The sequence below is a fragment of the Hirundo rustica genome, chromosome 2 (assembly GCF_015227805.2).
Source record: "Hirundo rustica isolate bHirRus1 chromosome 2, bHirRus1.pri.v3, whole genome shotgun sequence".
In the NCBI taxonomy this organism is placed as follows: Eukaryota; Metazoa; Chordata; class Aves; order Passeriformes; family Hirundinidae; genus Hirundo; species Hirundo rustica.
In genome coordinates this window covers 21,390,451-21,417,865 of record NC_053451.1, presented here as the reverse complement: position 1 = coordinate 21,417,865, position 27,415 = coordinate 21,390,451, and the positions used below count along the sequence as shown (strand labels likewise).

The 27,415-nt window shown below is 40.3% G+C and overlaps 1 protein-coding gene across 1 annotated transcript in view; it reads left to right on the top strand.

Annotated features, from left to right (window-relative positions):
* Positions 1–24,787, top strand: part of DCBLD2 (discoidin, CUB and LCCL domain containing 2) — a 41,909-nt gene extending 17,122 nt beyond the window's left edge. Inside the window, exons 3-15 of the mRNA XM_040055838.1 lie at positions 2,764–2,901; positions 4,074–4,125; positions 5,423–5,495; positions 7,620–7,753; positions 8,407–8,447; positions 10,525–10,740; positions 12,456–12,580; positions 16,364–16,511; positions 16,975–17,145; positions 18,118–18,211; positions 18,579–18,628; positions 19,511–19,648; positions 20,723–24,787. Of these exons, the coding sequence (XP_039911772.1) occupies positions 2,764–2,901; positions 4,074–4,125; positions 5,423–5,495; positions 7,620–7,753; positions 8,407–8,447; positions 10,525–10,740; positions 12,456–12,580; positions 16,364–16,511; positions 16,975–17,145; positions 18,118–18,211; positions 18,579–18,628; positions 19,511–19,648; positions 20,723–21,165 (1,823 nt within the window). The 3' untranslated portion in view covers positions 21,166–24,787. The remainder of the gene's footprint in view (positions 1–2,763; positions 2,902–4,073; positions 4,126–5,422; positions 5,496–7,619; positions 7,754–8,406; positions 8,448–10,524; positions 10,741–12,455; positions 12,581–16,363; positions 16,512–16,974; positions 17,146–18,117; positions 18,212–18,578; positions 18,629–19,510; positions 19,649–20,722) is intronic.
* The last annotated feature ends 2,628 nt before the right edge of the window (positions 24,788–27,415 follow it).

Genomic DNA, 27,415 nt, shown 5'->3' with positions numbered 1-27,415 from the left:
TCACTATTTGAGAACTGTTGTCTTGTCTAGAACTCGGGTGTATCGTTGGTACTTTGGCTACTTTTTAACAACAGCTGTATGATAAATGCAACACAGAACCTGTAATAATCTTTGATTCTTCAGATTCTCAAAGAAAGCTCCAATGCAGTGTAGGTTTCTTTTCTCAGACGTTTCCTAGTAGCTTGCAAAGTTCTTGTAAGTGGTGAAGGGGGAACTGTGAAACTAGAAGCATTTTCATTAAAAAAAAAAAAAAAAAAAAAAAAAAAAAGAGTAAATAACTATCTATATATATCTCTTACCTGAAATGCCTTTCTTTTTATATAGATTCGCTCTGATTTGAGCTGCTAATCTTGGTGGTGTTAAAGGATGACAGGCTTCAAAAGGTGGACGGTCCAAATATACCCCATGTTCTGATAATGTTCTTAGTTTAGTTTTGGTTCTCTTCAGGAGAATTTTATGACTAGAAGTCAGTGGGTTTTTTTCAAATAGCAGTGTGATGTTATCATCTACATCAAGGTGTATATATAGGGTTTTAAGAGTCTTGTGGTTACTTTGCATAAAACTCAAGATAAATTGTCATTCTTCCTTCTCTAAAATGAGTTGTTATTATACAGATTAACTTTTTTTTTTCCCCTAAAGCTTTATTTTGGAGAGAGAAAAAGAGGTATTTACTTCATTGAGACTGTTTCTATGCAGTTCAAATGCTGATCCTGCTAAATTGAGTCTTTTTCTAAAGAGACTTGTGGAGTGTTAGGTTTATTAAGCCTCTTTTCCAACTGTTACCTAGGTAAGTGTGTGTGAAAATAAGTAAGTGCTTGGAGCTGTTGAGCCAGACTTGGTCTAAAATAGGAAACACTGAATGCCTTAAATGGCAAGGAACGTCAAGTTCTGATAAGTCTATTACTCACTTTTACAAGGGACTTAATGGGTTCAAGTAAATTCCTGCTTCTTTTGTTGCCCTTGCTTTTCAGCTGTGGCCTGCTGGTATAGCAGCACAGTCTGTTGAGGAAATGTGTGTTGTTCTGCTCTTAGTAAGTTAAGTCACAGGACAAACAGTGATGTTAACTTGAATTTTCTTGGGAGAAATCCGGACTTAGCCTAAGTTTTTCGATTCAAGACTACTGACGTGGTCTGACATTAAAATACTTGTGTTACATAAAATCTGAAATTTAGTCATACATTTTTTAACCCAAAATTACTTAAAAGTTGGCCGGTTAGATTAAAAAAATAGTTAGTGGGTTCACTGATAAACAGAGAGGGGTTTTGTTGAAGCCTTTATGGGCTAGTGCTTATTCCAAGCCTTTTGAGTATTTATCAGGAAATCAAAAGAATATTCAAATGCTCAGAGTTATGGTTGTCTGTAGCATAAGTAAGATCTTGAGGAGTTCATAAGATTTCAGTGCAGTCAAACCACTGTGTATCTGTAGTCACACGTGCTTATTTAAGACATGGGAATTCGCTCTCCTGCTGTATTGCTGCTGTACAAAAGCACTCGGGATCCTTCAATGTGTAAGTACAGACAAAATAGCTATTTTAACTTTTAAAAATTTTTAAATTATTTTGTTAGTGTCTGGGAGTGCAGTTCACTCACTTTTTAAAGGAAATTGACATACATACTATGTTTATTTTGTATTATATTTGTTAAGAACTATTCCTGCAGAACTGTGTTACTCCACTTCCTCTACATTAGTGTTGTAATTTGCCTTTATTTGAGAAAGGAGTATTGCCTCTTTTTCTGCTATTTTACAATATGGCAATTACATACTCATTATGAGGAAAGCAAGTGGAATGATGAGCTGAAACAGAGGCAGTGTCGTTTACTGCTGGTGATTATCCACTTTGATTATCCACTGCGGAATCTTAAATAGAGTTACAGATGGTTTCTACAATATCAAATGACCAAGGTAGTCTGTAGAACAGAAGATTATTTTTTTTCTTAACAAGTTAATTAACTGGTCAGTATCTTTACTAAAGCTTCTAGTTAGTGGGACTGGAGAATTCCATATTGAATGGGGTCTGTTTACAGCCATTCATCCATTAATGTGACTTGGTGTCAATTTTGGAATTTCATAGGGCAAATACTGTCAATATCTGTGGACTCCAGAAGTTGAAATTGTGTTATTTTTGGTTTTTTGTATGGCAAGAGAAGTACCCAGGTACAGGGCCTTCGTAACATTTTTTAGGTGTGGCAAAATAGAAGGTGAACTAACTGGTAATATATCCTAATGGTGCTCGCCTGTGATGTGATATGATATATGTATGATACTGCTGAAATGCAGTGAGCTGTGCCTGCTGCTGTCCAGAATTACTGTGACAGAAGCCATGGAAGAGTCTATGAGGAAAAAGTGCTCCAGCAGCTTTGGGAAAAGGAGGGCTTTTTTTCTCATTTGTTTCTCTAGATGCTTCTCATTTTTCTTACTTGGTCCTTTTCCTTGAGAAATTCTTCATGTTCTTTGAAGCTCTGACTGTGGAGGTTATGCATGGCTAGAGGTGAATGGGGTAAGGTCACGTTTATCTGTAGGTATTGGGGTATGAGAGACCTTTGACAGTGGCAGAACAAATGTGGAACTCACAGTCTGCCATTTGCTTTAAATGGTCGCTAAACACATTATTTAGTGTCATGCTCATGTATTTGCTTTTGAGTATGCACCAGAACTAAAGTGAGTCTACACTGCAAATGAAATAAGAGGCTGGAAATTGAATTAGATGCTTATTACATGCGTTATTTTGGATCAATATTTGTTCTCCTCCTTCTCTCCACAGGAAAATACTGTGGGTTTGGCTTTCAAATGGATGGTTTAATTACTTCAAAAAGTAATGAAGTCACAGTACAGTTCATGAGTGGAATTCACACTTCTGGACGTGGATTTCTTGCATCTTATTCAACTACTGACAAATCAGGTATTTATAATTATTTGATAATTTTTCTCTTCTAGCAGAATTAGACTTGTCTATTAAAAACACAGAATCAATTTATTTTCTCCCACATTCTCACAAATTAGCTTCTAAAAATTTAGTACACTTTTCATAATACTTCTGTGTAGGAAATTTGACTGCCAGTTACCTAAAAGTTGCTGTAGTTTTGAGGAAATGGTATCAAAGCTTACCTTGAATAGCAGATGTCAGTTGTCTGTTCTATATGAAAGAACTGCTTCAGATTCAGGACAAAATGCATTTTTTCAGGCAGTAGTCAAGGTGTCAGATAGCTAACTAGTTTTATTATCAAACTCTATGTATTTTATACAGACTAACCTTGTGGAAATTTTTATTTCAGTAGCAATATCCTAGCTGTTAAATGACATAACCTGCTGACTATCTTTTTGTCTTTTTCTTGGTTTTGTTTTTGTGGTTTTTTCCCTGATTTTGGTTCTTTTAAGCCTCTGAAAGGGGTTGCTGTTCATTGTTTTTCGTCTCCTCCCACTCATTTTAAAGGTGAGTGATACACGTGGTCTTCAGGGAAAAGAAAGAGCAGCAGCAACTGCCTCAGAAGGCAAAAACCCTATCTGGAAGTTATTCTAAAAAGAGCAGATAGAGTTTCAATTTTTAATTTTTTAGGGTTTTTGATGCTTTCCTCTGAATTTTGGACTGTATGTGTTGATACACAGCACACACAAACACAAAATTTGTGGTATCAGTCATGAATGCCCGTAACGCAGTATTTTAACATTTGCTCTGTGATGCTTGGGTTCAGCACTGCAGAACCATTAAATGATGAAAGCACAGGCCTCTTTAGCTTATTAATGTAATTTTGTGAGACGAGTATACGTTTCTGTCTCTGATTTATCTCTGAAATACAGCTATAAATCAAAATTAAGCTTCACAGAAAATGAATTTTGTAGTATTATCTTGTATTATAATAGTCAGTAGATTTCTCAGTTACTCAGACAAATTAGCAAGGTTCTACTGTAATACAAAATCTGTTGCAAGAAAATTTAGTAAGAATGTGATTTTTTTCACTCTGAGACCTTTGGATAAGCCTCAGAGGCTCAAATGTATGTATTCGCACACTTTAAAAAGTATTTTCAAGCTTGTTGTCTTTATCATCCTCTTGACCTAACATTTTTTCTTTCCAGACTTAATTACCTGTTTAGACAATGCAAGTCACTTTTCCGAACCAGAATTCAAGTAAGACTGATTTTTACCTGTTTCCCTCCCAGTCTCTTTAATGAAGTAATTTCAGTGTTTCTGCTTTGCTTTGTTACGTATATCTGATGCAGCTTGAAAATTGGCCATCCAGAGAACTTGAGACACCAAAGAATTAGGGTTAAAGCTGAAGAGTTTTGACATTTGCACTCCTCCTTCCTTCTTCTGTCTCTCCCATTTGTGTTATTTACATGCAGTATACAGTAGAACCTCGTTAATTTGTGCTAACACATAGGAGCTAGTATCTCATTTCCATAGAAAGAATATTGCTTTAATAAATATATTATATCAGGTACACAACTTAATTACTGACATTTGTATTACAGTTACCTAAGGAGCACTAAATGATGAAATGTGGTAGAAATTGCAAACCCATTTCACAGTCTGGTGCTCATTAATGAGGTTCTGTGGAGACACAGTACATTCTGAAGGGGAAAATGTGTCATTTCCCTGTTGTCTCCTTCCCCTTTTCCATCTAAAGCAAGGGCAGTGTTTAAAGCTGCAGACTGTTGTGAAGTATCTAAGCTTACTTTTTGGAGAACTTAAACTGTGGCAGCGTGAAACGTTTCAAAGTGCAATCTTTGCATTTCTCCTTCATTTTCCCAGGTTCCAAAATAAGGTCTAGTTGTAGGTTCTGGCCTTAGTCAACATGTGGCAAAGTCTCTGAATTCCCCCTGTTTTCATGGAACCTACAGTGTTGCTTCAGCTGTTGCTGAACTGTGGTGAAAATGTTGATGAGTTTACTGCACTTTACTTTTAGCACTTGAAGATGTAATAATTTCAGGCATGAAGTATGAAATGGCCCTAGAATGTGAACACAGGCTTGCTCCAGAGGCCAGTCTTTTATTACCAAAGCATTGCCAAAAGTTGTTACAAAATAGCATTACTTTTCAGATGTGTTATTTAAGGATGCAAAACAGATAGATACTCAGGTCTCTAGTTCATAAAATAAATTCATTGATATTGTTACTTGTATGACTTTAAATTTACAGGAGCCATGTAGTATTCATATTATAAAATGCTGGCTTTGTTAGTTCATCAGATTGAGACTGGAGCTGTACTTTCAGCTGAGACTTGTTTTAAAACATTTTTAAGTGTCTTTTCTCCTGTTGTGTACTTGTATTTTTGATCTGATTTGATAGGTCTTCAACTAGGAGGTATCCTTACGTAGTGATACATGCATAGGAGACTGTTGTAAATCCAAACCATAACTTTTTTATAACAGTAAGAGAGTTGTAGGTGCATACATATCCTAACTTGATACTTTGTTCTCTTTCAGTAAGTATTGTCCAGCTGGATGTGTGATTCCTTTTGCTGATATTTCAGGCACTATTCCTCATGGATACAGAGATGTAAGTGAAAATACCATGGGCTCGAGTGAATTTTGGTAAAACACATGATGGATAATGCAAGTCAGTTGTAGTTATTGGCATTCGTTGTGCTTCCTGGATGCTGGGATTTGTACCTCCTAAAAGTGAATAACATGATACTTAATTTTTAGAACTGCTGCTCAATGACAGGTGCTTCAGATGTTGCCATCTCCAAGAATTGGAGTAGTGTAGTGGAGTCTCAAACACTTTTGTAAGTCCTGCAGAGAAGGGTGGATCCATCAAAAGAGTGGGGGTTTTTTTCATTTCCTGTTTTCTTTTTGTTGGTTTTCTCAAGCTGGGAAATTGAGATTTATAAATAAAGAATCAGTTATTTTAATGATGTCCTCTTGTTTTTGACACTGTAATGCTTCTTTCAGCAGTGTCTTAGTGAGTATCTTAATTTTTGGTACACTTGAGAGATGAAATACTGTTTATGCTCAGCAGCTATAAAATAATATACAAAACGAAGTTAATACTGTAACAGTAGTTCTGTAAATTGGTAATGAACATCTTTAATAGTGTCCTGTTTACTTAAAACACTGCAAAACCCCGTACAGTATTTTTCTAATGTAAGCCTTTGCATGTCAATGAATGAACTTGCCATAGGCTGGGAGGATGTTTGTTTATTTTTAAGAGATTATAATTTTGCTTGCAGTCAGCTGAAAATGACATAAAATCCCTGGTTTTTCTCTTAAAATACTTTTTAAATAAGCCGTTAGATCTAGCACAGAGGTAAAACAATGTAAAAATATTAGTTACCAAAGATTTTAGTATTAAATACAAACTTAAAATGTGTCTGTCTGGCATTTTTTCCCCAAATATTTGTGAATCCCAGGCTGCTTGCTTAAACAATCGACCCCATGTTAAAATGTTACCACAGTGTAACTGTGTTACTTGTTCTGGTCTGCAGCGAGTCCAAACGAAGTGGCTGCAAGGTAATTTTTGTAGCTGGTAACAAGATGAAATTGATTCTCTGCCTCACAAATTTGCAGCATCATGTAGGATTTCTGCCTGTTGGGAGTTTTTTGCCAAAATCTGGAACAATTCTTTTCTATGGAGTAAAAGGAAACATTTTCCTAATGAAACTTAAGGAAATAAATGCCCCTTGACTTGCTTTCTGTATACTTTATCGCTCAAAAAAGGCAGAGAATTTCCCAGAAGTCAGGCTGTGTGGAAAGAAATTAAATTATCCAGCACTTCAGCCCAAGTTTCGGGCTGAGGTTTCTCACGCATCTCTTTCAAATGTACAGGAACTGTTTGCTGCTTTAAAAAATACCCCACATCTTGATTCTTTTCTGTGTCACCCTAATGTTCAAAGTCCTTGAGGTCTCAGAGCTCTCACTGCTGACATCTGGTGAGCAAGGAGGAGAGAGCTGCATCTCCTGCAGAATTCTGTGCTCTTGCTTTAATGGAAAGGGGAGCTGTGTTGATCCCAGACCTGTTGGATCTTAGCAAGGCTGAAGGACTTGGTGTGATGAGTGCTGCTCACTGTGGCACCTGTAGCCTGCAAGCCAAGGAAGTGACACTGTGACATTTATTAGTAGATTCTGTCATCCAAGGAGAGAAGGCAGGAACATGATACCCTGCAAAAACATTTTTCATTGCTTATCTCCACTGACTTGTACAACATAGGTAATTGACTTGTTTAGGATGAGTTGTATGCATGTATTACTGTGGGTCACAGTGCATCACCTCTTAATTGTGAGAAAATAAATAAACATACTTTCAGTGTGCCTTCTAGTACAAGGCTTTCTATGTATTCACATCTTCTGTTGTCTACTATAATTTATTATAGGCTGAGCCTGGCTGGCTTTTTCAGACTGATTCACCTTGGTGTTAGTTTGAGGTTATTTAATTACAGCAGTTACATTTTAAATACATCTAGGTGAGAACACAGTGAAATGTAGGGCCTTCTTCTTGTGTTTTTATAAATTCAATAATACATAAAGGTTAATGGTTTCTTAAATAACCAAGATAACAGTTAACTAAGAATAGTATTTCAATGTAATAATAACAAAGACTGTAACTGGACAGCATAGCATATGGTGTGGTGTTTAATTTATTCACTAAATAGTATGAAATTTTTCTTTCCCTCCCTCCTTGAAGTCATCATCACTTTGTATGGCTGGTGTTCACGCAGGCGTCGTGTCAAATACTCTGGGTGGTCAAATTAATGTTGTAATCAGCAAGGGCATCCCATACTATGAAGGCTCCTTGGCTAACAATGTCACCTCAAAAGTGTAAGTGTATTTCCCATAATTTCCTTATCTTTAGCATCTTAGGTCTTGGTAGCATCTCCTTACAGGATTAATTTCAGCTCATGGAGTTATATGTTCCCTGGACAAGTTCTCTTCTCTAAGTATCTCACACTTTTGCTGTAGTGTAATTGTTTTACCAAATATCTTCAATCTCTAGACCAGAAATTTTTATTTTCCAAATTCTACAAGGAGTTTTTACCTTCTTGGCCATAAATTCCTACAGGTCTGTGGAAAAACAGTAATTTAATGGCAGCTTTTCAGTTTCAGGGGAAGAATGTAGCTTGTGATTGTATCTCAAGTCCCACAAATGAAAGCAATCACAGGAGACTGATTTCTGATATGTGATTAGCTTAATTTGAAAAGAAAGCATTTTAATGAAGTCTTGCATTTTGCTGGGTAGGTGTTTGTTTGAAAGTCTTTAACCCAGTATCTCTGGACTTGATTTCATTTGAGAAGATGTTTGTACTGAAAATGCTGCAACTTGATGGTAGGATGTGTTAATGATTAAGTGCTTGTTCAGGCATACGAGCATAGGTTTCAGTGGGAAGCAGTCAGACAAGAAAAATAAATGGAAGACAGTTTGTTTCAGTTTTTCTCACTGGGTACTGCAAAACAGCATCTTCTGTTCTCTGCAGGGGACCCTTATCTACAAGTCTCTTCACCTTTAAGACGAGCGGTAAGTGTTACCACATGTATTACGTGTTCCTGCTGTCATACAAACATTGTGAATAGAAATAAGTGTGCAGGTATGATTTCTTAATTTCTGTTCTCATTTGTGAGACCTTTGTTTAGTGCGATTCTGTTCCTCAAGAGTGTATATTTTTGAATTGTTTTACTATCTCAATTTGATGACTAATCATCACTACACTTATAGGTACAGTGGTCTTTGCTTATTTGCAGAAAGAGATTCTTTCAGGCTAATTAAATGAATTAGCTGTAATTTTCTAAGTGGAAGCTAGCTTTTCTATACGTCACTTTAAATGCCATCTTTGAGTGGATGTTGGAAATAATGTGAAGACAGTGGCTTTTCCTTAAGACAGTCTCTTTAACTGTCTTAATAACAATGTAAAAACCATAAAACCATAATATAAGTTTTTCATAAAGTTAAAAAAAGAAAGGAGGGGAAATCATGCACATACTTCTCAAAAGTAAACAAATGCTTTTCCTAATGCATAAATAAAAGGCACAGTGAATGGTGACATAAAGACAGGAATCTGATGGTTTGGTGATGGAAATGTATGAATAAGCAAAAATTAGAAAATACAGTGCACAAAAAATTAAAATTATTTCTCTCTCAGACGTCTACAAGAGCTGAGAGAAGGAATTACATGTCTGGTGTCCTTATGCATAAAGAATATTAAACACAGTGATCCAGGCAGGGTTTGCTGGTTTTTTCATTCTGTCTTTCAGAATGTGATCTGATAGTGTGTATGAAAGTAATTAAATGGCCTGGAAATTGGAAGAGATAGGACAGAATGCTGATCTGGACTTTGTGGATTTCAGTGACACATGAGAAATTATTGAATAAGCTAGAGACAAGATGCAGGTCTAAATTAAAATGTCTGTAGTTGGGTTGCCTAGGAGTTAGCGAGGGGGAAAAAACCCTGTAGTATACTCAAATGAGGTTTATCAGACTGTGGCAAAGGTCCTAGTGTGTTCCTGCTGTTGTAGTTGGTTTCATGGCTTGGCATGAAATAGAAGTGTGTTATTAGTGTGAGAGGTGTGGTCAGTGCAGAGGAAGATGAGACTACTTATACTGAAAGAACTGCCTGACTTTGAGACTTGATAGAAATTACCTGAAGCATCACAAAGCAAAGAGTGGAATGTAGCAGGTATTTAGGGACTGAGCATTTCTGGTTCAAAGTGGCAGCATGTTAGATGGAAAATGACAGATGAGGGAAAGGGTTCCCTTAGTGAGGTGATCCTGTGCTGTGGCAGGTGACGTACATCCAGCAGAGACAATAAACTGTTAATGCCATCTCACAGGCCATGGGCAAGACTTCTCTGGGATCCAGTCACATGTGGGCTCTGCCACCTGTGCCTCCCTTGAGGGATGAGTGCCCACCTTGGTGCAGAGGGGGAGTTCACAGGAGAAGGGAAACCAGGCTGGGCTGTTCAGCCTGCCTGAAGACAAAGGTTGCTCTCTACTTGTACTTCTGGGGACTGTGCAAGTGAGAGGGCAAAACTGTTGGTAATATAGAACAAGAAATTTAGCCCTGAATTCAGGAGATGTTTTTCAGCCACTAGCAGAAGGCAACATGGGAAGAAACATATAGTTAGAGTGATGACCAGAAAAATGTAACTGATCTCAAGGATGTGTTTGAGTTCAACACCACGATTATGACATGACTTCCTACATGCTTTGGTTTTGCTCAAATTAACACTGTGGTACTGGGGTTGGTTTAAAAGTTATACAGACACAAAAAAAAAGGGGAAAAATGAACCAGTGATCTGTTTCCCATTCTTGCATCAACCATAGGTACTCTTAGACCACAAAGTTCCCCAGTGCTTCTTGTTGAGTGCTCTGTATGAGTGGTGACTGAGAGAATATCCACATTACTCTTGGAACAGGCACAAATCATGGCATTCTCATGACTAGTTTGGTTCTAGCATCCCTGTCAGAAAGCAAAAGACAGCGTGTTTTGTTGGTATACAAATTCAGATAGCAGTTTAATATTTGCATGTAAATTCTTAACATCCAAGCAGTGTAACTTCAGTTCTCATTTTCAGTCCTCACCTTTTCTGTTGTTCAGGTTGCTATGGCACACTGGGGATGGAATCTGGGGTGATTCCTGATTCCCACATCACATCATCATCTATTCTTGAGTGGCCTAACCAAACAGGACAAGTAAACATTTGGAAACCTGAAAATGCCAGACTAAAAAGGATTGGGCCTCCCTGGGCTGCTTTTATCAATGATGAACATCAGTGGTTGCAGATCGACTTGAATAAAGAAAAGAAGATAACAGGTGAGTGAATCTGATGTGGCTTCTCAGCAGCATTCAAAAGTTTTGGTTACTGACATCCTTTTTTCCAGTGCTGGGCCTTAGATGAAGCTCAGGTGGCGCTTAATTACCGTTACACTTAATTTGCTTCCGCGGCCTAGCTAATACACTGAGGAACCTGGAGCTGAAAAGGTGTCGTTTCATAGCAGAAGACATCTCTTCCCATCAGGATTTGTTGAAGCGTTTCCTGTGGTTTTATTGGATCCTCGATGCTCCCCTTTTCCTGCTCATTGTCTCCTTGGAGGTGCAGATCAAAATCCAGTCAGCCCAGCCCGCGGGCGCCTGTGACGCCGGTGCACTGCCCTTGTTCCTGCATTTTCCCTCGTGCCCGTCACGGCCCCAGTGAATCCACCAGCAGGGAAAGGAGCATTTCCAGTGCAGCGTGAGGAAGCGGCAGACACGGGAGAGCAGCTGGCAGCCTCTCCTTCACCTCCTCACCTCAAGTGGGGCTTGTGCCCACAGCTGGGGCCTGCGGCCCGTGGCGCTCTCTGCTGGGCCTGGCCGCAGCAGACAAGGCCCAGCAGCGCCGGCTCGGCCAGCCGGGCTCCGCGTTTGGCCCGGCTCCTGCGCACACGGGGTGGCTCTAAGCAGCTGTGGTGACCTGGAGGCGCAGCTGGAGGTGCTGTTTCCCGGGCTGCTCTGGATGGTTTGTTTTCTGTTCCGAGTTGAGCAGCCAGCTCGTGGTTACCGATTCCTGTTGACTGCAGCGTTGCCCGCTCCAAGTAGCGAAGCACTGAGGCGTTGGCATTTTGGGTTTAATCTTCAAGAGGTGGTGGCATTTTGGGTTTAATCTTCAAGATCGGGTTGGTTGGCATTTTGGGTTTAATCTTCAAGAGGTGGTGGCATTTTGGGTTTAATCTTCAAGATCGGGTTGGTTGGCATTTTGGGTTTAATCTCCAGGGCAGCTGTGCAGCTGTTGTAGCTGCAGTGCCAGTGTTAGTGTTTGCTGGTTTAATCGTTCAGAGGCGATTTGCTGTTGTTAATTGGCACGTTTGTCATCTGGTGTAAATCAGAATTCAGGTGGATTTAGGTGGAGAGTTTCACAGAGTCCAGGGCTTTAAGATTGTTGTGAAACGTATTCTGCTGATCAGTTTGCGTTTGTCTCTTTCCAAAATGCCGGAGTTGGTCTGTGTAACCTCAGCTGCATCCCCTGCTATCAGCAGCATGGCTTGCTGTCACTGGATTTGCCAGTGGCCTTTTTTATTACCTCCCTGAGGACTCTTTGGATTTTGCATTCCTCTGCTAATTCCTGTGCTAAGAAGCTTTTCCAGAACAGCTTTCCTGTGTGAGCTGTGCTGCAGCATCAGCCGTAGGGAGCTGCAGTTCTTTCAGTGGTGCCTTTAGGTTGGCAGAACAAGAGCAGGGAAGAGCTGTCAGCACCTGCAGGCAGGGGTGGGCTGTGGTCAAATGAAGGGGCTCTTTCCATCAAGAAACGGGGGGAAAAGGGCTTAGAAGGGTTATATCATGAAAATTAAAATACAAACTAAGTAAAATGAGTTTAGTAAGTTTAAGTCACTGTGCAAGCTTCAGACCCCCTGGCACTTTGGATAAACTTCTTGACGTTAACTGGACCAGTGAAGACTCTCCACTGTGCAGCTCTGGATTCAAAAACCCATCTGTTAATTTTTACAAAGTGGTACCAGTTTTTTTGTCCTAACTGGACACCTCAATTTTCACAGGAATTATAACTACTGGATCAACTTTAGCAGAGCACTACTATTATGTCTCAGCCTACAGAATTTTATACAGTGATGATGCACAGAAGTGGACAGTGTACAGAGAACCTGGCATGGGTAAAGATAAGGTAAAAATACCACATACTTTCTAGGTATGTTCTGTGGAGATTTCACAATTGTAAATACAAGTCATTTTGGTATGGTGAGGAATCATTAAATAACTTCCATTTTCGGTGTTATTTTGAATCCTAAACAGCAGATGAACAAAAGAAAATATGACAACATGCAAATATGTAAAGATTTGAACAGTTCTAAAATTCAGATATTATTTTTATTACTACTATTTGGGGTGGGAATTTTCTATACTAGAAATTTCTGTTACCAGAGGTAGGCTGTATGGTACTGCATCTTTTCAAGAATAATATTATTCCTTTTAAAATAGGTTATATGTTTTAAAATTAGGCTTTTCTTTCTTACCCTCTCGTGGTTACAGAAAATAAATGTTACAGGATGTATTATTTTTCATGTTTTCTAATGTTTCTGTCACTCTTAATTTTTAACCAAATACTGTCAAGTTTCTTATATAAGAGTGCAGCCCTTGCAGCGGGGGTGTATTCAGATTGCAAATGTTTTGCCACACAGAAAAGTCCCTAATCTTAGCAGCAAGATAATTTTATTTTCCCCATGTTTACAGCTCTGCAGTATTTCATAGAGAGAAAAATGAGAATGAACCATGTATTCCCAGTGGTTCAGATCAGATTTTGTTACAGAAATTAGAGGATTCTTAGTAATGTGACTGGAACTAGATTTCCCATCTTTTTCTCAAGATCTTTGTATATGATTTACCTTAGTTCTGTAGGTTTGTGGTATTACTTACATGTAACTGTAACTACTAGTCTGGTAGGTTTTTTAAAAATAAGCTTTAAGGATGGTGACTTTGGCTGTCCTAGGTCTTTTCTTTACTCTCTGGGTTCAGAATGTTTCAAGGTAAGATGTAGCATCCTGTTGAAGAAGTAAAAGGCTGAAGTTTGTTAACTTAAGAGATTTGTGAACACTGAACATAATTGCAGTAGGAAACACTTGAAAGAGAGGAGGAGAATTTACTGTTGGGTCTGAGTCTGCATGTGAACTAAAGTTAGTGAAGTATTCAAGAAAAAAGGAAAAAACCAGCATTTTTTGCTAGTTTTGAGTGCCCTCTTCTGGCCATAAAATAAGATTTCAGCAAGCTGCCTAAATTGTGGCTTCAGTATTAGTTTGATCATTTTCTTTAAAAACCTTTGCAGCTATTGCCTTGAATTTGAGCACATTGTTCCTCTTGCATGCTCATGGAATGAAACAAATTGTGGAGCCTAAAATTACAGGCAACAGATCTCTCTTTGCACTCTGTGTGTCATTAAGGGACAGGGCATGAAGAATCATATGTACCCAGGAACTGGCAGGTGTAGCTAAATGACAGAAAAAAATGGTTCTGTTGGGTTCAAAATAGCAGATTTTCTCTCTATCTGCCATCACCTCACTTGATACAGATTTGCTTTTGGATGCATCTGCCTGCAAGCTTCTCCCTTTTCCCATGCCAGACCAGCCAAGAGGTGCTAGACCCTGTTATTTTGAAACTTGTTTGGAATTCCTAATGTTTTTCAGGAAACTGGAAGCTTTTCCGAGATTCTCCTGTAGTCCTTTCTGCAAATATCTCTTAGAGATATGGCAGTACTCAAGAAAACCTTTTCTTAACTTTTCATGGATAAAAAAAAGAGTAAATGCTCGAATTGGGGAAGAAGGACAAATCAGAGTTGCAGTGTTGGAAAAGCTTTGTTTAACAGCACAGAGGGAAATAGAAAGAGTTTGATAATAAAAAGAACATGAAAGTGATTAAAAAGTTTGTACTGTATTGAGTTCAGAAGCAAGTTAGTTTTTAATGCAAAAATTAGGGTAACTAAAAATACAGAGCTGCAGATAAAGTTAAAGTACTTCTGTAATACTGGACATCAAAAACTTGACTGATAAAAGCCTGGAGTAAAGATCTTTACTGTTAATCTTTCTTGAAGGTAAGAGTTGGCATTGACTGTTTTTGCCCTTGCTGTTGCATGCTCAGGAACCTCAGCCTCGAAATCTGACATGAGATTCGACTTTCAGAGCTGGGCATCTGTGTCCCTAATCTGTAACCTCTGCATGTGTTGCTTGGGCAGCCAGATGTGCCTTCTTTTGGTGCTGGGTTCTGGCAGGCACGGCACGAGCAAGGATACAGTACAGCAGTTTGGGCTGGGTGCATCCCCTCAGGAAGTCACCTCTCTCTTTTGCTTCTCACTTGCATCCTTACCAAAACAAAAAATGCTTTGGTGAGATCTGTAGCTTACAAGCCTGTCATAAAAAAAAAAAAAAAATAGTAGTAAGGGAAAAGTGGCTGTAAATTGCAACCCAGTCTGCTGTGGGCACTTGAACTTCAACTACTTGATGTTGTTCATTTTATTTTCAAAATAACATCATAGGCTTGCCCCTGCATTTACTCTGTCTTCATTTGTTGCTACTGAATATATTTAAGAACAAGAATGAATCTGAAATTCAGAACAAGGACTTGTTTTGAATGGATAGTTTACTAGAATAATTATTTCAGACCTCTAGGCATAGTCTAGACATTTTGTTCAAAAACTCAGCAGTGCAATATGGATATCTCTTCTCTCGTGTATCAGAATTGAAACAGCAGTGATCAGAGATGTGCTAAAAGCTCTTGGCTGCTCCATGTTCTGCAGACACATCAGCTGTTACACAATGCAGTGCTTGTCGTTAAGAATGGCAAGGTGCTGTATTGATTTACCAAGGGGTGTAAGTGAGGAGAAAACTCCTTGTAATATTGACTTTTTTCCAGACAAGTGCCATAATTCTGTTCTGCGTTGTGTCCACTGTGATTCGCAGTGTCTGTACCAGTGCTTTCAAAAGAAAGAACTCGTTCACTGTCATCGCAGGGGTGCAGCAGCCCCACTGAGTTGCTTGTGCAGGGCCAAAGCCCCAGTGCTGTGCTCTAACAGGGAGAGGCAGCTCACTTCCTACCAAAAGACACGGTGCCAAACCATTCCTCCTGCAGGAGACGGAGGCTTGGAGCACTGGGCCGAGCTGCTGTGTTGTTTTAAGCAGCTCGGGGGTGAAAAACCCGTGGCTGGCTGTAAATCTGTCAGCGTGCTTACACTGCATCTCCGCTCACTGCTTTTAAGCTTCAGCCAGACCCGTTGTGTATTGTCACACTTTGCTGAGTCCTTAGGGTGCAAGGGTGGCAGTCAAGGACCAGCTGGAGCTCATCCTTCATGCAGAGGCTGTGCCCTTCTCTTGAGACTGCGGAGAGCTTTTCACATCCTGAACCCAAACTCTTCTATTCTGTTGTGGCTCAGCACTTGAAGGCAGCAGCCACGAGAGGACAGTGTGGTGACACACTTGAGGGTGCCTCCCAGTGCTTTCTAATGAATAGCATCCTCAGACAGGCCGTGCTGAACTGCTGGCCTGTGTGAAGGCACAGCTTAATTCTTGCTTGCACAGCTCCTTGCTATTCAGGTACATTTGAAGAGTAAGTGCAAAACACCAAGAGGGACCACGTTAAAATGCCTCAGTGCCATGGACGTGTGAGATGTGTGTAACAGCAGGCACTGCCTGGGGACCATCAGTAGGATATTCCATGGTAGCTTAATCTGAGCTATGTTGCTGTGTGCATACATGCACTCACCTTCCTTTGTTTTATTTAGTTGTAAGTGTAATGAGGCCGAGGGAGTGGACAAGTGCAGGCAGCAGTGCCGTTCCGGGGTGAATTGGATCCTTCACTGTTTATTCTTCCTAAATAAAACACCAAAATTGGTAGTACTTACTTGATTGCTGTTGTATTTGTAGAACATAACGTTTCTCTTTTTTTTCCCCCCCTTCTTTTCTAGATATTTCAAGGGAATACTGAATTGTACCAGGAAGTTCGCAATAATTTCATTCCACCCATTGTTGCACGGTTTTTTAGGATTAACCCCTTAAAATGGCACCAGAAAATTGCAATGAAAGTAGAGTTGCTAGGATGTCAGTTTAGTATAGGTAAGACAACTGAAAACTTTCAACTGTGCAAGACAAGAAGTGAAACTATTAAGGTTGTAATTGAAATTACTAAGGTTAGAAGTTATATCATGGGTATATTTTCAATATATTCAATACTACTACTACTTTCAATATTCAATACTACTGGCAGTAGTAGTTTCGATGGGTCTTTTTGACTGCATAATCCTTCTTCAACTGGACCTTCTGAGTTTATCCAAAAGTTACTACACTTAACCAGGAAAATACTGAATTTAAGTGTACACAAGGTAATTTACAAAATAAGTGTGTCAGAAGATGCCAATCACCTGCTTTCCATGTCACTGATTCATGGGGCGGGGGTTGGGGGGGGGTGATTTCTTCATTATATTACGTGAACAAAAACTCTTCCAGCTGTCTTCTGAAAAGGAGGTACAGGAAACTAGCACTTCAAAGAACTTACCTTATAAAATCTTTTCTTCTGAAGGTCGTGCTCCTAAAATCACCTTGCCATCACCACCTCAGAACAAGAATGATGAGAAGAATGCTGACTTCATGGATGACTTCATTCATTCAGTGAAGACTTCACTGCAGACAGATAAAACAACTTTCACACCTGAAATAAAAAACACTACAGTGACTCCAAGTGTAACCAAAGGTATCCACCATTTGACAGTAGAAATGTTGAGAACTCCTTATAGTGCTTTGGCATATATAAAGTGTGCTTTCTGCATTGAAATTTTCTCAAAACTTAACAAATTACAGCAGATGATCAATATTTTATTGGTAATATTTACCAGTTATTAAATACACATATGATAAAAGATGAGCAGTTGTATACTGCGTGCAGAAACAAAACCAATCTATCAAGTACTACATATAAATGTATATACAATATATATTTTATAGATATATCATAGTTCCATCTTCCAGAACTCATTCAAACTGAGTTCAGCTTTTCATCACTGAGCAAATTTAGTCAGAAGGAGAAGTTGTAACTTGGACTTCTTTTCTGAATTAATCAGGTATAACTGCTTTATTTAATAATATCTTAGAACAAAACACCTTTGATAGAGCGAATCTTTTCTGGAGCAGTCTTTTTTTACATGAAATTTGAAAAAACGTCACCCGGCATAATCATTTTGTTTATCAAAGAAAATGGTCAGAAAAGGGAGCAAAGTCACTGCAGATGTGGGCACTGCTGAAGTGTCCTTTGGATGGCAGGGGACAGGATCACACACAGACCCAGCACAGACTGATTGGGATTAACCATTAAGGTACTGTGGAATTTACTTCTTAAAGGAGGTTCAAACTTACATGGTGGCACTAAGGGATTTTCTGCCTAAATAATAGAATACATTGTTGAAATGGAAAAACCATAGATTAAAACAAACTGGTTGATTTTGATGAAAAACCCTGCAAAACCACCAGCTGTGCACGCATGTAGAAGAGCCAGATGTTAATTGAAGTTTGCACTGTGGGAGCATCCAGCAGAGTGCTTAGCTGGGGGATCTGGTGTGATAGACACTAAACGTGAAAACTGTGTGCTTTACCCAAGTAATTTTCAAATCAAAAACTGATTTATGAGAAGCTCTTTCTGTCTGACACCACTTAATTTAATGGCTTTCAGATGTGGCATTGGCAGCAGTTCTGGTTCCAGTGCTGGTGATGGTCTTCACTACTCTGATTCTTATCTTAGTTTGTGCGTGGCATTGGAGAAACCGGTAAATGAACAGATGGATGGAAGTGCTTTAAATGATTGTTAGCCTGGTGTGTGGGAATGAAATGCTGCATGTATTGCTGTGGGAACTCTGTGCTCTGCACCTGTGGAAAGAATTGCATTCTTTCTGGGAAAACTTCACTTGACTAGCAAGGACAAAACAGCTTTTTGTAACTTTTTGTTGGAAGTGGTTTCACTAAAAACTGGTTTCTCTGGTAGCAGCAGACTGGTGATGGCAAGCCAGGTCACTGGTGCTTATACATTTAATTTGAGGACCAGTTACAGCCCCGGTGGTAGTTGCTGAGCATTAATTTGTGCATCTTTTGATAAGCAGACTAGCTAAAATAACCTTTTTTCTTTTTTTTTCACAGCAAGAAAAAAACTGAGGGCACATATGATCTACCTTACTGGGATCGTGCAGGTAACAAAATGGGTTTATGAAACCATTTACACAGTGTTTTTCGTTCAATGTGTATTTCAGATCGCAGTTACAATTTCCATTAGCAGAAGCTTCTCTAATGCTAACTGAGGGAGGCGTAGCAAACACTCAGTTTCTTTCCTGGACAAACTTAACTGCACTGCTTCTTTCCCTGATTTCTTTTTTTTCAGAAATAGTAAACATTGTGTTTCCTGTTAAGAGCTGACCACTTCAGGGTTTTTTTTGTGAACAAATAGAAAAACCCTTAATTATACAACACGAGGGGAAAAAATTAATTTATAAGGAATGTCTTTATACATTTGATGGCCATTCCTTCAGTACTTTTTTGTCGTGGAAGAAAATCTTTCATCTTAGCATATAAGTTCTGTTCAAAAATTTTGTCTTCATTGCCCTAGTAAGCATGTGGGATTTGGGTTTATCTTCCATCCTACTGTCCTGTGCCTCATAAACTTGAGATCAGACAATTGCAGCAAGCGGCTCTTTGCAATGACCCTGAAACCACCTGTGCCCCAGGTGCAAAGGGCAGCCGCAGCATTTGAGTTGGTGCTGCTGTGTGACTGTGCTTCAACTTCCCTGGCCTCCTGTTGAAAACTTGCACATCCATGTGTCTGCTCACAGGTAGTCTTAAGTATGTCTTACCCTTTAGACAAGGAACCTTTTAATCACTTTTTTTGGTACATGTCTGCTTCTGATAGCTCACAGCTCTGATGTCTTAGGCTATTACTCAAAATAGTGATAATTGAGTTACTTACCTGCTTCAGCAAAATACAAGATGTGCTGAAAAATATTTTAGTAGCTTAAAACACAGTATATATATACAATCTTGGGTGGTTTTTTGTTGTTTTGTTTTTAATCCTTGTGAAGGATGGTGGAAAGGGATGAAGCAGTTTTTCCCAACCAAATCAGCAGAACATGAAGAAACTCCTGTACGCTACAGCAGCAGTGAAATCAGTCACCTAAGATCAAGAGAAGTCCCAACAATGTTGCAAACAGAGTCTGCAGGTACTTTGTGGGCCATGTTTTTTATATATATATGCACAGAGAGAGAGGGAGAGGGAGAAGGACATATATGACATGCCAAAAAATCGCAGGAATCCAGCTTCATTCAGTTATTTCCTGGTTTTGGGGGGGGAAGAGAGGAGAAATTAATGGTTCTTTGGGTAAGCATATCTCTTAAAATGCAGGCTTTTTTGTGTCTGTTCTCTCATTTCATGTGCTATAGATAGACACTTGCCCAAGTTAATGAAGTAACTGAAAGGTTCTGAAGTTGTTTTTAAACCTCATAAAGGGGTAAAGGATTCTTTTGGTTATATAATAACCTGGAAATAATTTCATGACAATACTTTTATGCACAAATCTGAAATGTGGCACTTGATTCTCTACCCTCACTATGTGGGTTAAATCATACTTGTGATGTGGAAAAGGGGGTTTATGGATAGTGGCACGTGCCCTTTCCCTGGTGACCCAGGCATGGGAGGAGGATGACTGGCTGTGCCTTTGGTTCTGTGCTTACCTGCTGATGCCAGAATTGGGCAGATGTGTATGAATTGCAGCCTCGCTGCAGGCAGAATTACTTTTCTTCTTTTGGCTGCCTTTCTTGTTTTTACCCAGCTGGGCAGGCTTTTCACCTCCAGCTTTTGCAGCTCAGGTTATCTCTTGAGCTGAAACATCTCAGACGACGTGCAGGCTTCCCCCCTCAAAGGACAATCCCTCCACCCCAAGAACCACCTTTTATCCAGACCCAGGCAGAATAACTTTATTTAAATCTAAGTTAAAGAGAAGAACATTTCCATAAGCTTAATTTTCAGGCAGATTTGCAGCATGGGAAGCTGCAGCTCACCTGGGAAGAAGTATAAACCTGAGAAGTGGGGATGTTTGGGCTGTCTCAGTGGCTTTACCTATCGGGTGGAGAAGGAACCATTTTCCTGGTGGACAGAGATGGACCACTGGTTTGATGCACGATAGCAGTGATCTCTGGGAGACTACCGCCATGTTGTATTTAATGTGATGCCGCTGTAAAACATTCCATTAAGTGTGTTTATGTTTTGTTTTGTTTTGTTGGCGCTTGCAACACAGAATATGCTCAGCCCCTGGTAGGGGGAATCGTGGGCACGCTTCACCAGAGATCAACCTTCAAACCAGAGGAAGGAAAAGAAGCCAGTTACGCTGACTTGGACCCTTACAATTCCCCCATCCAAGAAGTTTACCACGCCTACGCTGAGCCGCTGCCTGTAACCGGACCCGAGTACGCGACTCCGATCATCATGGACATGTCCAGCCATCCCAGCACACCTCTTGGCGCTCCTTCCATTTCCACCTTCAAAGCTGCAGGGAATCAAGCTCCTCCACTGGTCGGAACGTGCAATAAACTGTTATCCAGGACAGACAGTGCATCCTCAGCACAGGCACTGTACGATATACCAAAGGGGCAGCCGGCGCCGGGCAGTGCCGACCAACTCGTGTACCAGGTGCCACAGAGCCTGGCCCATCCCACTGTGAGTAAGGATGAACAAAGTTAGCTCATGGGTAAGGCAGAATGAGGGCTCGTTTCTAAAAGCCAGTTCCATAAAGCTCACGGTTTCACTTTTTAAATTCCATTGTTTTGGTGTCGTTAGTCTTAAATAATACAACGTTGAACCAAAAGATGTGGTATGGGAGGTCTGGGAAAACAGTGATTCTGCTTTTCCTTAGCTGTGTGTACAATGAACAGCTTGTCTCCTGCAAAACCTTGGACTTGTTTATTACTACTGTACAATTGTCTGTCAGACACGAGAGAAGAACTCGTCATGATTAGCTCCAGTAATTCATAGATGTGAGTGGTAAATTAGGAGAAACAGTTTAAGTACAAAAGCCTGTTATTTCTTCCTAATGGTACTATTTCTGGGGGAAAAAAAAACCCCACCTTAATACCCAAAGCTCTTAATTTCTGTGCAAGCACTACAGCTTCTAAAATTCCTCTTCTCTTTGTAAAATGTCTGCACAACTTTGGACGTAACAATCTGCTATCATGGCAAAAATCCCTTCAGCTTCATGGCATAAAATATTTTGATTCTGAATTACATTATTTCAGCTTTTGTTAACAGAATTGGGACTTCTCAGCTGTGTGTGCCTCAGAAGGTTCCTGCTTTGTTGGTTAGGTTAGCCTTCCAGAACTAGAAGCTGCTGTCTGTACAATCTCTTTTCTGCCTCTTCTCCTTATGCCACTCAGTCTCATTCCTTCCTAGGGAGCCAGGAGGCACAGATTGACACAAGCAAACTACCTGGCAACTGCTTTTACATTTTTCCCTATGCTGTGAGGGCCACTTGAATAGCACCTGCCTCCAAGTCATACCTCCCTGATGCTCAGTGCACGAAGCACCCAGGTCTTGGAGGTGACTTGAATTGAGAAAGGCCCTGCCCTCCCCCAGAGTGTCCATTATTCTGTGTTCAGGTGTGAGCTTATACAAAAAAAAGATCTGTACATACTTTTGTGAGTGCTTAAGGAAGCACACAAATATTCTAATGGTGCACAGTTTGTGTTAGACATGCATTTAGCACATACGGTACGTTTTAGCACAACTGCCAAATTTAGCCTTAGGGCTTTTTTTAATGATTGTTCTTATTAGAAGCATGAAAGATTTCAAAACCTTTGCAAAAGAACCAGTACCATTCCAAAGAGTGTCCATTTCAGATGTATTTATTGGAATTTGTATCCTTTGAATGTTCCAGTGTTCTGTACTATGAAAACGTTGCAGTCGGTCATTTACTAGGGTAATGTAGACTCATTGTAGCTACGTAATCACAAAACAAAACCAGTCTGAGTGGTGTATTTTCCATTTTTTATCTTGTTAAAAAAAAGCACAGTTTTCTTACCTAAGTAGGAGAGAACCCCACTATAAAAATACTGTATTTTTATTCTAACAGCATTATTGGAAGGATGCTGAATCAATTCCTTCATGTGGGACCCCCTGGCTGCACAGTAGCCCAGTTTTATGGACTTCAGGGGTTACTGTTTGTTTGTGATGCAATTCAAAGCCTTGTTTACAGCCCAGGTCCTTAAACGCTGTGGACAACGTCTGAATGGAAGCCACAGTGCTGTTCAAGAGCTGCCACCATGTCTTAATAGCAGTACAGTGTCCTCACTCACCACTTCAGAATCTGTTTGCAGAGGGGCTGTGTATCAACTCTGGAGTCAGACATCACTCGTGGCCTGTTCAGCATCTAAAATACGATACTATGTAGAATCATAGAATGGCTGGTGTTGGAAGGGACCTTACTTGCAACCCCCTGCCAAGGGCAGGGACACCTCCCCCTAGATCAGCTTGCTTAGAGCTCCATTGAACCTGGCCTTGAACACTTCCAGGGATGGTGTATCCATAATTTCTTTGAACAACCTGTTCCAGTGTCTCACCATCCTCACAGTAAAGAATTTCTTCCCAGTCTGTAACCTAAGCTTCCCCTCTTTCAGTCTGTACCCTTTACTCCTTGTCCTGTCACTGCAGTTCCTGACAAGGAGTGCCTGTCTGGCTTCCCTTGGGGCCCCTTCAGATACTGGAAGTTTGTAATGGGGTTTCCACACAACCTCCTCTTCTCCAGGCTGAAGAGCCCCAACCTTCTCAGCCTGTCTCCACAGGGAAGGTGTTCCTGTCCTCTTGCCAACCTCGTGCCCTCCTCTGGACTTGCTCCAACAGATCCATGTCCTTCTTCTGTTGGGGGCACCAGAGCTGGGTGCAGCACTCCAGGTAGGGTCTCACCTGAGCAGAGGAGAATCCCTCACCCTTCTGGCCACACTGCTTTTGATGCAGCCCAGGATCCCATTGGCTTCCTGGGCTGTGAGAGCACATTGCTGGCTCATGTTGAGTTTTTCATCAGCCAGCACCCCCCAGTCCTTCTCTGCAGGGCTGCTCTCTGTCACTTCTCTGCCCAAGCTGTCTGTGAGCCTGGGATTGCCCTGACCCAGGTGTAGGACAACACCTTGCTCAACTCCACGAGGTGCCAGCTCTCAGGGCTGGCATCTGCATGGCATCCCTTCCCTCCAGCGTGATGGCACCTCACAGCTCGGTGCTGGGGGCAAATTCACTGAGGGTGTGCTCAGTCCGTGTCCCTGTCACCAACAGAGATGCTGAACATTCTCTGTGCTACCTTAAAGCCCAGTTCTGCAATTTCTGATCATTCATTCTCATTCATTGAGAATGACATTTTTTAATTACTTGTTTTAGAGCTAGGTGTCTTAAGCCTAAATGTGAATGTAAGGATGGTAAATAAGACCCATTTGTGAACAGCAAATTCCTGCCTGCAATTGTGCTTTTGATGTTGTTATGTAATTGCAACTTTTTCTGCCTGACAAGAGTACTCTGCAATCTTTGTAGTTTTGCTTAAACAGGTAAGTAACTGTTCTTAGCTATCAGCAGCAACTGTGACTGAAATTATCTGAGCTGATTTTATTTCAAGGAGTGGGAAGTTGTTAGTTCCCATTAAGATGTGATGCTACAGCTACAGCCAAGTTAAGAATCCTCTCCATTCTCAACCTGTACCAGTTTAGGCTTAGAAAAATTAATCTACCATAAAAATAAATGGATGTGTCCAAGCCAGTATAAATAACACACCTGGATTTCATTTTTACCACAGACCAGGAATGGTAGAACTGTGGATAGCTGAAGGCTAAGGTGGTGTAAGAATTAAGAAGTTTCTCTACAGTGGGTTATTTTTTTTTAGCAAACATAATGCAACTTCATTATCTGAGGAGCATGAGGTGTTAACGAAATGGATGTTTTTAAAATTTAAATTCCTTTTTGGAAGGAATTTGGTCTCAGGCTTTGCTCCTGCTTCAGACTTTGGACATGTTATCTGCTAGGGCTAAGATACATTTGAACATGTAACAGTTGGGTTTAATTGCATGACACACAAAGACTAGAACTTGCCTGCGAACAATAAAGCAAAGGTACATTTCATGGGTCTCTCATATATGAAGACATGTATATAAAATGTATTTCAATCTTGTTTGGCTTGAGTATTCTCCCAGAATGTATGTTCTTACCTCAGCATGTATTGTAGTTGCTCAGTATTTGTATATGTTGCTAGGACTTAGACTGTATAAATAGTGAGGGGGTTTTATATGTTAAAAAGTATTTTAAATAAATTGTACATACGTATTACTCAGTATGTTTGCAATTAACACCTACCTTGTATCTAATTCATCTGCAGTCTGGAAATGCCAGGGAATTGTGAGTTACATGGGGTTATTCCCAGTCTCCAAGAGTTTCCTGGCAGCAGGTGGCACAGCCCCTCTGCACTGCTGGAGAGGCTGCTGCTTCAGTTACACCATGGCTACTGAGTAAAGCTGATGCTGCTTGTGCTTCTTCCTCTTCTTCATACGAATTCCAGCACTGCAGTGCCTCACACAAAGAACTCAGTCATAATTACTCATAAAAGAGTAAATGTAGTGAGAGTTCACAGTGTCCTGTTGCAAAATGGAAGAAACACCTGTTGCTCTACCAGACACTCCAAGTGTCTCTTAAAACATCAAAGAAATGCACACAATTAAAACAGGTGATGCTGACCTGTGGGGAGATGAGCACTAAGGAATTCTACTGCATGTGATAGTCCAGTGTCAGCTTTAAGGGTTGTCTGTCCCTTAGGTAAGAATTAAAACAATTGTTGATAATGTAATCAAGGGTGTTGTGGCTCAACTTTGCACTTTTACAAAACCACACGATCAGTAACCAAATTCTGATCTAGAAGAGATACAAAACTTGAAACTGGTGTCAGTTTTCTGTATAACTAGAAGTTCATACTGAGGCTGTCTCTGGTGCCTTGAAAAAGGAAAGAAAACAGCTTTTCTGCCTATGTCATGACAGTATTGCACGGGAACTGGATGAGACTCCTCCTTATAATCATGTTTAAATATCAGAAGATTAGAACAGCTTTTAAGTGTCCTGGCTGCAAGCTGACCTGAACTAGAGCGAGCACGCCCCCACAACTGTATGATCAAATTACAGCACAGAGACTCCCTAAAACCAAACTCAAATAATGTTGTGACATTTTAGCTTTTTTACCTTTGTACATGGCTTGATGCAAGGCAGAATCCAGACTGGTCAGGATGCAGCTGAAGGCAGTGAATGGCTGCAGGGCAGGTTGCACACTAATACAATGCCACAGTACATAAAAGGTATTTATAGACTATGAAGTCTTACATAATTTTCTAAGATCACTTGTCTTGCTCTTGAACATGCTGCAGCATCATAAGATTTTTAGCTCCGCACAACCAGCTTCTGCCAACAATAGGCTGAGTGCCAGAATCCATTCTGCTCAGGAAGGCTCCTTCATTCTGGACATGAGGCTTTCTGAAATAAGGCAAAAACATTGAGTTTTATTAGTTCAAAAAAAAAAAAAAAAATCAATGCTGTATATATAAGGAACCTGATCCCTGTCTAAATTAGCTGATACAAAGCCATGGATGATTAAAATACTCTTTCAGAAGTTGCAGAAATAGGTGTGTCTCAAGCCCTTCTACACCTTTCCTTTATAACCTCTCAAAAGCAGATTCAAAGGTATGGTCTGTACTGCTGTACCTTCAGTAACTTAATTTTTCCCCCTCCATCAAAGTCATACAATTGCCCGGCTGTGAATGTGGGATAAGAAGGCACTGGATCATCCAATAAACTCACCTGCAATTGAGGTGAGCAGCTGCCTCTCTGCTGAAAGAATAGCCAAGATTAAAGACATAAGGTGGGACTGATCTTTCACGTGTCAAAGAAATTCTAAATCCTCTCTCATTGCTATATTTGCTTCACTGAAGCCTGATCACGTAGAAATACGTGGGGGGTTTTTTTGGTTTTTTTTTCCTAAAGTGAGGAGTTTTGCCAACTTTCTGGTGACCAAAACACCAAATGCTTGCAGAGGGGTGGAAAAATAATTTACTGAAACACATTCCCCCTCTGAGAAGAGCTCAGCTGGCTGCACTGCAGCCTGTTAATCTACAGGAAGAGAAATACAAGCTCCTGTCTTTCATATTGTCCATGTTCTCCAAAATACCTAGCTAGAGCAGAAGAGGAGGTTTGTGGAGGAATGTTTTCTGCTGCTCTGCAGCGGGAAGCACTCAACTGGCTTCTGCTTTTGTTTTTTGAGAAAAAATACAGCCTGAAGACTGTGCTTTTTCAAGTTTGGCTCATAGACAATACAGAAAGCACCAATTCCTTCATGAAAGGATAATAAAAAGTATTTGTGAAAACTTAATTGCCATCAGTGCCAGCAAAGCGCAGAAGTGCAGCCTCTGCCAAGGCTTCTCGTGAATCTGCTAAGGAAGGAAGGCAGGCAGGTGGAGGCAGGCAGGAGAGAAGTGCAGTGGAACAACTTTCCCAGCACATCCCTGTTAATGCTTTTGGAAGCTGGTTGCACTCCCTGACCTGCCAGTGACTGCAAAATTTTGGGACCAGTTTAAAAGGTAAACCTCATGTCAACAGTTAAGTAACATTCTTTAGCTGCCAAAGTCATGGCAAGCTACCTGCTTTGCATTTCCTGAACTGAAGAGACCAAAAGAAATTTCCATAGCAATTATTAGCAGCAAGTGAGGAATGGCTACAAAGAGGACAGGGCAGAGGGAATGTTAAATGTGTGTTCTGTAGTTTAGGATCAAAAGGCAGACAAATTCCACACATTACCTCTAAGAGGCAATAAAGTAATTAAGAGCCTGATACAAATAAATAAAACAAAAGTCAGTGCTATTTTGTACTCCTTCATATTTCAAAGGGACTGAAACCAACCTTACCCTAAAAGTCACCTCTGCTCTAT